Consider the following 13,469-nt stretch of genomic DNA (forward strand, 5'->3'; position numbering starts at 1 on the left):
TTTTTAAGTTTAAATTAACTTTCCCACAGTTGGGTTTTTTGGGTGGTTTTTTTTTTTTTTTTTTTTTTTTTAAAGTAAGTGGGAAGACTTCACCTTGCACTGAAGTTAAGGGATCTGGTCTCTAGAACTGCAAACCATACTTTATATCTCCAGAAGTGTAAATTTGGGTTAGCACCAAAGAACTTAGGATAAATTGTCTATCCAGATGCTACTCATAGGAGAAAGCCAGTTTGAACAGATTCTGATTTAAGATACAGATAAGTGGATTTGCACTAATCTAATTAAGAGAATTCTCTCTCATCTCGTAACATACTGCCCAGTTCTGTCTCTGTTACTGAGCTTTATTTTTCTATTACATGAAGGCGGTGTATCATAACATACAAATACAGCTTTGATTTTTACTTTTCCTTCCTTCTCTCCCACCCTGCCTTTTTGGTGGTGGGGGGGGTTTTTTTTGTTTTGTTTTGTTTGTTTGAAGAAGGGAAGCAAATCCAATACTAGAGTTCATATTAATGTTTAGCACAGCTCTTTCTGTTGCTACCCCATCTGTAGCTATCTTCCCAAGAAAACAGCAGTGAAGAATAATTAACATTTAGTACCATTTACATCCACATGGGAGTGCTAAGCACCTACCATAAAAATATCAATTTACAGTGGCTTCAAGTATATGTTAATGATTTTTGGCATTGGAATTAAGCATCTGTAGCATGACCACATAGCAGCACATTCCTTTAAATGCCTAAGTTAACCTTTTAAATCCAGGTTTAAATTTAGGTTAGGCATTTAAGAAAGCTTGTTTCATAAATGCAAAGCACCCAAGAGCATCTAAGTCATTGATATGCCAGGTGTACAAGTATAGTGTCTTTTCTTTTTTAAAGTGTCTGAGAAGTTCAACGTGTAAATGCTCTTCAGCAGACAGAAGGAGCATTTTATTTATAGTCACAGTACAGGTGCAGCTTATGTGACATCTGTAAGAAAGATTATATCTTAACTCCAGGAAAAAATAGTTACATGACATACTGCAAAACATTGGTCATATAAAGCTGAAATAAGCCTACAATCAAGTGATCAGTACATTAAGTGAACTCTACGTTTGTCCTGTTCTTTTTACCCACTGCAATCCTTTTTGCTCTTAGGATGAAAACATGTTTTCAGCTTCATAGTATTTATATACAATGATCACTCAAGTTCTTAAAATTAATAGTTTTTATGTACCAGCTGTGGTTTGTATTGGATAAACTACTATAGCAGTAAGCACTAGCATATACCATTACTTACCCCATTTCATCACCTTAAGTATAGGCTTATAGAATCTTCAATTACATCTATGCCATCCAAGTTTGCAAAAGCAATTTAAAGCTATTGAGTTAGTAGAGAAGTGGGGTTATCTGCTAATTAAACACACACACCATTTTGAGGTCTTTGATACAATGGAGAAAATTTAAGCACTTAAGGGAGGACTGAGCCAGGACAGGAATCGAGTATTTTAAGCTAGGGCTGCCAGTTAAACTTTCCTTTTGTATTGCAATAGGCATTTCTATCAAATTCAGCAGTAGAATGAAAGCTCACACTGCCCAAAAAATGCATAATCTTTACTTGATTGTTTAATCTCTTCCATATTTTTTCCTTCCAGAAATAGGAATAAGTGTTAAAAAAAAAAACAACCCAAACACCTCATCCTGCATGAAGAAATTCTACTTTGTAGATATACTGCAGAAATCCCACTGAGACATAGTGGTGGTTATGCAGACAATTAGTTATCTAGACTATCAAAGTATTTATTAATCAGCCACCAGATGAAAAACAGTATTTAAGCTCCTTACTGGAACACTTTTTATCATGTTATTTTCAAGTCATGGTTACCACTAATGAAATTCATTCACGATTTCTAAAAGATAGTATAACTCCAAGTGACTTAACATGACTGTATTTAAGATATCATAGAGCTTAGAATTCAGCTTCAAAAAAAATATTATGCTCTATAAAGGAGTCTTGATATACCAAGTATCTTGGGAGATTTACAGACTGACAAACAGATTCATTTATATGACACAGAAAAAGGACTTCTACATAAATGTTTTGATACTGGCTTTTCAGCTGCTCAAGGTCTGCCAGGAGCAAGCAAATGAAAACAGGTATGCCCATACACACACAACTTTCAGGGGTATATTATAAGACTCTAAGAAGGTTATTTTAAATAACAAAACCAAACATCAGCAGAGTTTTTCTTAGCTAAGTTTTACCAAGGATGTATTGTAAGGAACATTGTTTATTGTATTACTTTGATAATGCACAAAAATACTTGAAATGCACATTAATAATATTATGTACAACTCTTAACAACTGATCCCCTTAACTGAAAAAATTGTATTTGAATAGTCTGTATTGCATTTTATAACTTTAACTGGACTTTTTAAAAACTAGTTGCCATTATTTAAACTGTGTTCACACTTGTCACTCAGTTCAAGACATTCTTAAAATAAGCAGCATTTCTTTTATATTAGTATCACTTCAACACTTTATCTTTGCTATCAGGTTTTACTGAAGAGTTGAAAATAAAATTGAGTTCACTGCAGAAATTAATACAGAACATAAATGGTTAAACATGGTAAGCTTATTTTCTACTTTGCTTTCCCAACAATACCACACAATGAAAAACAACAAGAACCAGGTAGCTGTTGATTTGTGGTTTTGTTACGTATTTGCCATGGTAATTTCCCCACATTCTCATCCAACTTGCTCAATAGCCATTTTAGTTGGACTGAAACCCTGGAGAAAAAAAACAAAACAAAAACAGGAATCTGCATGTGAGTTCTACCACAGTGTCATTTAGTATGAAATGGTTTAGGTAATAATTGAAGAAATGCTACTGTCGTATGTATTCACCTTGGCACTTTTGGGGCTTTTTTAAAGAAAGTCACAGAAACGTGTGCCAACAGGTAAAAAAGAAATTCAGTGAAGAACTATGGCTCCCAAGCAAACTCGCTACATAGTTTCAGCAAGAGATAGCTACTAAAATTAAAAGTCTATTTTAAATATAGCCCCATTTTGGACCTGACCTTGCATTCCTCAAGCAGGTGAGATCTGTAAGACTTTTGCCTGAATTAAGAACTGTATGATCACTCTTTCCAGCAAGTAGCTTTATGTAGTTAAACACATTAAATAGCAGTGTGTGCTTTAGTGTGTATATGCATGTACATACACCAATAGGCACTGTATAGCTATATACACAAGGCCAAACTGCAATTAAAGATTTAGACTTTGAAACTGTGTCCTTTTCTAAAAAATAAAACTTTAGGCTCCTTGAGTTCTGATGTTAGCAGCTACTCCTAATTTGCAAAGTCATCAGGTAGCACAACAGTTTAAATATAAAATTACTAATAAAAATGTAAAAATCAGTATATAGTAGAATATATGGGAGATAATGGTGGTAAGTAGTATTTTAGGGTTGTATGATATTCATACCCAGAGTGTAAAAAAAGTCAAGACTCGCTTCCAGCTATACCAGTCACATAAAGGCCTTACCTTCATTAGCAAGAATAATTCAACATACCACTTCCCACAATGGTGTTGGGTTTTGGGGTTTTTTGTTTGTTTGTTTTGTTTGTTTGTTTTTTTATATACCTCAATACACCGATATCGTGTCTTTACATTTTAGCATGTTTTTGCCCTCATGCACTCCAGAACTCTGAAGATGAGATTTTTGGGTGCTTCTGTGGATGAGTGATAGTAATGAAAGTGTTAACGTGGTCTTTGGCACCTCTATCTCATTAGTAAAGCAAAGTTCTGCTCCATTTTTCTTTAATAAAAAAATCCCATCAGTGGTGCATTCTATTTGCACTGAAGAGTAGAATAGGTCTGTACAGCCTGATGATAGAAAAACATATGAAATGGCAATGTGTGTCTACAATTGTCTTTCCAATCAATTGCACAGAAGCTTGGTCCACTTCTTCAGTTACAGTGTAGTCCTCTTAAGAACTTTGGTTACAGCATTAATGTTTTGGTAAAAAAAAAAAAAAAACAACGAAACAAAACAGAGCATATGCTTTCATTTTCTTCAGGTAGATTTTTCATTGTCTTCTCCCGTCTTCTGAACCCGTGAATACTTTTTGCATGAAGATTTGAAGCAGCTGGGAGGCCAAGATATCGGCCAGGAAAAGCTGCAAGGAACAGAGCCTTGCACATTCTTCTCAAAGAAATAAAATATTGGATACCACCATGCTCGAGAGAGAAAATTTGTCTGCGAAGAGACCTTTAAAGTCTGTATTGGCACAAGCAGGTAAAGAGGAAAAGGAAACAGACAATCAGTTTAAAGCATTATAATCAATTACATTGACTCAACACAACTACAAAAATGCAATATACTTGCACACATTTCTGCAAAGACAAGGTGCATTTAGCCTAGAAAAAACAGAGTACTGAGATAGCGTATACATCATAGTCCAAATGTATACTACAAACTGAGCATCTAACAGAAAGGAATGCTTTGTTGTGGTACAAAATTTAGGGAGACCGAGCACTGACTTTGAACATGAGTCTTTTCAGGCACATCATGTTTCCATTGATGACTAATAGTGGAAAACTAGATTAAAATGGCTTGAGAGCTATGCTTGTACTCAAAAGAGCTGCAGCAGATACCTTCTGAACAATGCACTTTTAGCAACAATTACAGACGAACTGTCACTAGAATTTTAGGATGGTCTGGGTAATTTAGGTTGGTCAGAAATTTTATTACTAAACTACTAAGCTTACTTCATAAGTTTAGACAAACATGGGCTATTCCATACATCCATTACAGCAAGAAAACCTTGAAGTTCAAAAAAATGCTTTAAAGCCGAAATATCAAGAATTAAAAAAGTAACTTTATAAAAAATAAATTTTTAAATTTTTAAACAGGCACAGATCAAAACCCTACATCTTAATCCATTAAATACTTACTTAAACCACAGTAAAGTGAAACTCGTTGCTCAATTTGTTTGAACTTCAATATGGAATTTTATTTTGAAATTAAGAACTAATTTTGACCTTTGAGCAGTATTAAATGCAAGTTGTACATGGATCCTAAAAGTATTTGCCTCACCTTTTCATTAGCCATTGAGTGGTACCACCAGAAAAGCCGTGTGGTGATATAGTAAGCAATGATGACATCTACGGTATAGTGTTCATGAGCGACAAGGATACAAATTATGCCAGCAGCACTCATTAGCCAGCAGATTAAGTGATACCACCAGAAATGACGTGGTGAATCTGTGAAATAGGGAGGTGATGGGAGAAAAAAAAAAAAAAAAAAAAAAAACACACACACACAAAAAAGCCATTTACATTATTACAGCAATCCACAAAGGGAAGGGAAAAAGCTAAAAATATGATTTAATTAAGGTTACTAAGTTTTAAAACATAACTCATTTATACCACACTGGTATGAGAACCCTGTTTGGACACAGAATACAACACTAAAGAGTTATGCAAACTTACTGAGGTGTTCTTACTTTGTAAAATGAACCCAAGATGAGCACCATCACCCATTTTCTAGTCAAATTAAGTTTTCCAGTTAAATCACTTCTAGGGTATAGGGTGCAGGGGAAGGGAGGCAAGACATATACTTTGATTATTTTACTTGGGTGTACTGAATCTCTGTTCTTTCTACAGTCTATGCTTAAGTGAACTTGTATCAATTCTAGACATTTTACTTGAGTGTAACCTGAGCAGAGACCACAGATTAAACAGGAAGAGACACTTATTTTAATTCCTAGGTTTTAACTACTTTGCATGAAATCTCTGTTCTGTGAAACAAGAATGCACTGTACGAGGAAGTACAGTATGTGAATTTATACCCTTTCATTACAGATTAATAAATGGGAACGAAGCTATTCTTCAAAATGCAGTTAAGCCACTTCAGTGGAAAAAGTTCCCCTGCCTCTCTTTCCCCATTGAAAAAATGCCTTGGGTGTCAAAATCACCATTCATAACTTCTGACAGGCTAAAGAGCTTCATTTCACTCACAGTGGGAGGTTTTGGCACCTGTTGCCTTGTGGGGCAATGGTCAGCCTGTACTTTCACACAATACCAGCAGAAAAGCTACCGATCTCAACAAGCCTGCCTAGCAGTAGTTTGAGAGGCTTGTGAAAAATAGTTACTGTAGAAGGATTTAAATTTTGGTGCAAGTATCAAAACAGTAAGCTCTCCCCAAAACACTGCAGACAAATCTGTATCTACTGATTAAGAAAAAAAATTAGAAAAAAAAAGATAAAGGAGCTAAATCATCTCCAGAAGTTGATGAAAACAGCCCCAACCAAGACAGACATACCAAGGCTAAAAATATAAATAACTATGCCAGACAAAAAAGCTGGAGTGCAGGAGAATAAGTGAAGAAGCAAAGGGTGAAAGGAAGAGAAGAGCAGAGCAAAAAAAAAAAATCTACTAAGCCAGAAATAATAAAAACCTCAGAATGCATCTTGTACTGAAGACGTGCCATCAAGAGAGCAGAAAAGGAACCTCTAATTCAGAGCAATTATAGTGCTTAAGACCTTGTTCAGATTACATTTTGCTAATTATGTGGGAGGCAGAAAAAGGAAAGCTATGCATTTCTCACTTATAGAGCGCAATTCCACTGAAATACATGCCTAACAATTAGGCAGCAGTCAGGGGGCTTATTACAAGAATTTGTACAATACAATTCCTCCAACCTCTTATGACAGAAGTACATGACATATACTACCCTTGAAAATATTGTGTTATCTGTATCTTTCCTGCTACTAAAGATATTACAGAGTATGTGACCAGCATTAAGCTGCAATAATATACACAAAACAAGGCAACCCCTAAATTTATTACTAGGTTATTTTCCTAATACTGTTCTGGTAATTTTGAGTTACACATGCCATTCCCCCAGTAAAGTTCACTTTACGCAAAGGACCTAGGCCTAAGAATCAGAAGGCTATAGTCAGCTTCTTAAATGACCATTTGAAGAAAAGTATCTCATCCACAGATTTGAAGTCTGTCATGTTAAACAGGTGTTTTTATGTTGCACTTTTTGTTTAAGGCAGAATGTAGCACTGCAACACTTCCTTCCCTCAACAATTTAATAAAAGGAAGACATTCAACTGATGCTGGCTAGTCTTATTTTTATTTCAGTGAGAATCACACGTTCCCATGAGCCAAGCTAGCATTTACATAGTTTGGGACACAAAAGTAGGAGAGAAGATTCCAATTCCAAATATGTGAACTCAAAAGGGAACTCCCCACTATGCATTCATGAGCAGCCAAGTTCCCAGACTAGAAGCATTGCTTGCCATGTATCAGATTTAGAAGCTGGTGCTCACTCAGTTCTCCAAAACTTCAATACTGCGTGTGTGCATGGCACAGATTGTTATGGGGCATGGGGGGAAAAGCTATGTAAAGCAAAAGGGGAAACCATAACCCCAACTATATATTCTGTGCCCTTCCCCAATTCTTATCAACATCAAGAGGCATAAGTAGGAGACTAGCAGAAGACATCCAAGGAGCATGAATCAACTTCCCGTTGTTTGGGGTAATTGATGTACAGCACACTTAAAAGAAACGACATTGTACAAGTGTGCAATGGCACTGTGCTCAAGCTACAAAAAATCCTTAACATCTGACGTATATCAGCCAACCTGCTGAGAGCTAATCTGCATAGCTAACTACAGTAGGTTTTACTCAGAATTTGAATAACTTGTCAATGAATAATGAAAAGCTAGCTTGCTTCAGTCAACCAGTAAACACCCTATATAAAGGTAGAAGGTGACATGCCTACTCACATTAAGCCCTTAATGAAAGCCCACACCACTTTTACTACACCTGCATTCCATTTTCAAAGTCACATTTTGTATTTCAAACCCAGCTGACCAGTAACTTCTGAAGGGCAATAGTTTTTACATGTACTGGGAAAACACATGATAAACGTTCAAAAGATTCAACCAAGAAGAGTGCGTTGAAATACCATCACTTACACTCTTTGATGAACAGGTAGATCAGCGTTAACACCACAGTGTGACCACTGAACAGGAAATCTCCGCACAGGATGTGTGATCCAGTTATGGATAGACCACCACCAGAAATCAGTCGCAGGATCCTCTGAACCTTTGCCTGAGAATCTCCATTCAACTAGAACACCAGAAAAAGTACAAAAAAAAAGTTTAAGATACACCATAAGTGACTTGAGTAAACTTCTTGCCCAAACATGTGTGGCTTCAGGAAGACAGGGAGAAAAGGACACAATTATCTTCATTTTCTTTGGCTTGCTTTCACATATTCTTAAAAAAATAAGCATGCATAAAGTTGACAGGTGTGAAAGATCATCTTGATAACACTAACATTCTGTCTACACTTTCCCAGGCTATACAACAGCAACACAAGCTTGCGTATGAGCCTACGAATTACAATATTGACTTTAGGTATCCCACCATGTAAGGAAAAAAACCCACATTGCTGCATTATTAGAATGATCAGCTTGAGCCTCAGAAGCAAGTTTACTAATTTGGTAGCAGCACTATTTCAACATAGGTACTTTCCTTTAAAGCATCTTAACTGTAGCAACTGCTTGAGGCTCTTTCTGTATCATGCAACTTTTGGTTTATCACTATCAACGTTTCTGAGGCCATCAACTGAAAGTAACTTGTTCAATAACAGCTGAAACATTATTTTCTATTTGCTCTAGTAAGTCATAGGGACTCAGGCAGAGACTAAGGCAAGAATTAGGAAGCAAAGGCTCTTACCTTCGGCGCACACTGAAAATGCATTCCAGGCACAGGTAAGGTGGTAACATACATAGTAATACAGCGGTACAGATACAAAGTTCCTATTATAAAAAAGAACCTCCGTCCCACTATTGATCTGAAAGTAAGGGAAGGGGGGGGGAAAAAGACTGAGTACAAAGTTCATATGCAGGATATACATATAGCAGTTATGGAGCTCGAGCTTTATTATATAGCTAAATCCCTAGGATTAAAGAGCAGCTCCACCTGCTGCCCGTCACCACATGCTTCTCCAAATCAAATACTAAATAAAGTCTTCAGGTTTCAGTCTTGGTACCTTATAATAGTACATAACTACCATCAAGCTCCCACAAAAAGCTATCTAACCAATTTAACATGGCCGCAGTCTGAGGTGTGCAGTGAGGCACAGTGTTCCTCAACTCAGTGACCTTTCTCTTTTTTGTCTCTTTTTGTATAGTTTAAGCAAATGAAGACCAAAAAAAAGCTTCTAGTCTAGCTGTAGAGGACAGTGCGTTCCTCCTCAAATTTGGATAAGGTTTTTTACATCATCATGATTTCCTCCGTTTAAAACATTGCCATGTCAGTAAACATCCTTTGAAAAGCCCAATCCCAGCATAAATTTGACTAGTACAACATAGGTGTCTGAAACTAATATTTAAAAAACATGACTGAATAATCAGGAGAAACCTGTGTTTCCATATCCAGCATGGACACTGAAACATTTTCTAAAGAAGTCACCCCTTTCTCATTTTCCTGCCAGCCCTATTCTACAATATTGCTACAGACACTACCGTAAGTTTTCTTCTACCCAAAGTGAAGAAGGGAAACCAACATTCTGAAAACATACAGAAGAAAAAAAAAAAATATAGCTACTTACTTGTATCTAAGAAATAACCACTGGAATATCCATAATCCAACTAGGATCATTCCATTTATTTCTGATACAGAAAAAGCCCATTTCACACGATCAATGTAATCAAAAAATTTATCAGGCAAGGGAGGGCTTAGCTCCTTTGGAGGTACTCTCTCATGGACCACAGTGATCATGACAGTTGTTAGAATCAAGTTGAAGAGAGCATACACAAAGGCAATGCCTGTTTTCCACCATTCCAGAGGAAATTTGTTCCTAGATTCAGCAGGCATAGCAATCTGGATGTAATCAGGATATTTCTTTGTTGTTTTTCGCAAGCCATTAGACAAGCCCTTTGGTTTGCTAGTGCCATTTTTGTTCTCTTCACTGACTGAGAGAGTAGGTCGTGAGTAGCCATTAGAAGTGTCATTGTTTTGACCCTCCATATGCTCTTCAAGCTTTGCTGTCTCAATGGTATTCATTCCCAAGCTGTATGGCCAAATCAGCTTTATTAGTGACCAATTTCTGGGCTCTCTAAAGTCTGTTATTCCTCGAAGTCCAGCGTTATTGTTCCTAGATGATTTCTGGTTTCTGTAAAACTCTAAAAAGTGTACATTGTGCTTTCAGTATTCAGATGCTGTAAAGCAAGTCGTGAAGACAAATCTTTCTTTCCTCTAGAGCTGCATCATCTGAAAAAAAAAAAAAAAAAAAACAAAAAACCACACACAACACAGATACTGAGAATTTCCACAACTAGTAATGTGACACTGAACAAATATCTTAAAAGTGTTTATTCTAAGTTCCATGCAAGTCTACTTACAAATACAGTCAAAAGGCAAACTAAAGACAGGTGGTTACTGAGAAATAACTCAAGTCGGTTCCTACTAGTAACTTGATGAATCTCTGATCAGTTTTGGCACTAAAAAAAAAGAAAAGAAAAAGCCTAAATTGCTACTAAAGGACAAGATCCACAGACTTTAATGATCATTGACAGCACTTGTCAGAATTAAAACTAACCCATGCTTGCAACAATATTGAATTTTATTGCTTAGGTGCATGCCATACCAAATATCTCCTTTTTGACCCCAGGGCTATAAGTATTAACATGGTTCGTCCATATAGATCAGGTAATAGGACAGAAAACAGAAGGGTACTATAGGATTTGATTTTGTAATGTATAAAGTCACTTAGATTCATCTAAAAAATCTACTCAGTGGATAGCTCCATTAAATTTTCTTGGATCTAGATGAGTATTTCAACCAAAACAGTAAAAAGAAAAATAGATGTGTCTACATAGCTAATGAGTACCCACTAAATGTCTGGAATTTCAAAGAACTGAGAAATATGCTTCTGGATTAGATTCTTAGTTATGGTAACCCATATGTAGAACAGACTACAAATGGATCTGTTTGGCCTACATTTACTTAAAAATATGTCTAAATTGATTTTTTTTATTAAACAGGAAGAAAAAGCAAGATTCATTATCACACAGGATTTATTTCAGGCTGCATTTGTCAATTTAGTAAAATCTCATTAGATAAAAACAACAGATAAGAGCATACATTTTATAATAACATTTTCTACAAAGAGAAAAGAATGCATCTCACCTGTACAGCACTGACATTGCTGTCGTCAAAACAGAGGCCATTTCCCCCCCAAATCCCATCTTTAAAGTTCTGTGAAACCACTTACTTATCGTAGTTGTGACATACTTATTTTTATTACTCTGTTCAACTCCTGTGGCTAAAGTAGTGTTATCATATACAAAGTGTTCAATATCTATGAGTATATTGTAATTCTCTCAGTTTAATTGTTCCTCTAAGAGAAGTTCAACACCACCACCACCTCAAGTCTCTGCATGCCAAAACAGGCTGCCATAGTTTGCTATACTATATGTACAATTAAGTAATCACGATGGAAACTAGAGGTGCCAGTCTCCCTAATGGTAAATCACAGAACTTGGCTTAAGAGAAAACAACCTGCTTACAAAAAACGTGTCCAGTAACCGGACAGCAAGGACAATCCAAAATAAAAACAGCCTGGAAAGTCAAGTGTTTGTGTTTTGGTCCCTCATCCCCCCAAACAGAGAACACATTTAATATGGTCAGCATGTAAATCCCAGTGATTTCCTCACAAAATATGCTCACAAATATGCAAAATTGATGCAAATAATACTGGAGCAGTCACGAAGCATTTCTAAATTAACCTCTGTGTTTCTAAAATCCACTGTCATTGGCTGACCTTTTCTAAATCCTTAATTGGCAAGTGTATGAGAACTGGAACACACGCAAAACACCTGAAAAACAACTCTCCACCCCCCGAAAAAAACAACACCCAAGCAAACAAGTGGTAACTTCAGATGCTTTTTCTCCCTCTTACTAACCAGACTGTAAACTCTGGTTCACTAAGAGAAGGGTACGTTTAACCCAGCAGCCAGGAAACAACAGCTCTAGAGTTTCCGACAACTAAAAATATTCTTTAAAGCTGCTACAAAAGCAATGACCTTACCTAAAACTGCAACAGAACAACCTTTCAATTTTCCCAAGTCCTTTTCTTAACCCTCTTAACCCTCTCTATTCCCTCTGTCTACTAAAGACAAGCATACAACAGAACACTTAAGTGACAATACAGAAAAAAAAATCTGAACCCATCAAACTGCTTAAGTTTTGGAACACAAGTCTACCTAGCATTCATTTATGTCAAGGCCCTTTTCCTCAACATGATGTCATGCATAGCAGTCACTGATGTAGAGATCAGCAATCAAAACTTGACACATTTTATATCCTGCACAGTTGAAACATTTTTAGAATTATGCATTTAATGAAGAACAGAGCATCAGAGTAAGTAGCAGCCTTAGCTGTTGCCTTCTCTTCCCCACAAATACCTAATAACACCAGTAACATAAGTAAAAGGAAGATTTTTTTCAGATATTTAATAACATCCAAGTAAGTCTTAAAGATCAAAGAGCATCTGAACTACAGATGAACAATAACTTCACAACCTAGAAGTAGAGTGGCACTCAGGTTTTCATATTAACTTATTAAGCAACGCAATTATACCTGCAGCTTTGCAGGAAAAAGTTGTGTTCCTTCCTGGTACTTTTAAATGGATTGTAAAGCATATTGATCTACCATTTCTGATGGCTCGTCAAGATTATTTCAAGCAGAGTGCACACTGTGGTCAAACCTTTGTTTACATTGATAGTTCAAGGTGCTATATATCATCTCATCAGTGATCTGTAAGAACACAGAGGCTTTCCTTTACAGTACCTTTTCAATCTTTCTCCCATAGTCTAAAAGAAAGCAGAAATTCTATTGATGAAAAAGACAAAAAATGCTCTGCTTGAAGCTTTCAGTCCCTTGCTGCCAATCTGACTGGCCAGAGAAGTGACAGATACAGAGCACCAATAGGTGTCATCGTTCTCTGCTACAGGCTGTAAAAGGAACTCCCCAGAAGTACATAGGTTTTTCCCCCACCAAGGCCCTGTTCCCAATTCACATTTCCATCCAAGTCCCCGGGAGGGGTGTGTTCCTTTTAGCTTCCATGTTGTCCTTATATTAAAATTAGGTAAAATATCCTATTACTTCTTTTGCCGAACCTGGAATGCCCCCATATCAAAAACAGGAGATGCCCATAAACTGCCTAATAGTAGGCCTTAAACTTCTTCAGTAAGCAGGCAGCAATGCTCAGACCTGGCCGTCTTGCCAACATCGATGGTCTGAAAATCAAACCCAATAGCTCTAAGCTATGGCATATCCACTGGGGGAGTCCCAAAGACTCACACAGAATTGGCCAAGTAACCCAAAAAGATAAATAAAATTCCTATAAGGTATACACTCAGGTTTTAGGAACAAGTGTTCTTTTTGGGACCACTTCAATAC

General features: G+C 36.6%; 1 protein-coding gene across 1 annotated transcript; it reads right to left on the minus strand.

Annotated features, from left to right (window-relative positions):
* Positions 1–4,057: 4,057 nt before the first annotated feature.
* On the minus strand, positions 4,058–10,070 carry SGMS2 (sphingomyelin synthase 2; the record flags this gene model as incomplete). Its single annotated transcript, XM_082482722.1, has 5 exons — positions 4,058–4,261; positions 5,081–5,247; positions 7,974–8,127; positions 8,739–8,856; positions 9,616–10,070. 5 exons carry the CDS (start codon positions 10,068–10,070, stop codon positions 4,058–4,060), a joined length of 1,098 nt encoding a protein of 365 aa, XP_082338848.1.
* Positions 10,071–13,469: the final 3,399 nt, after the last annotated feature.

Source organism: Vanellus vanellus (assembly GCF_965231255.1).
Source record: "Vanellus vanellus genome assembly, chromosome: 4".
NCBI lineage: Eukaryota > Metazoa > Chordata > Aves > Charadriiformes > Charadriidae > Vanellus > Vanellus vanellus.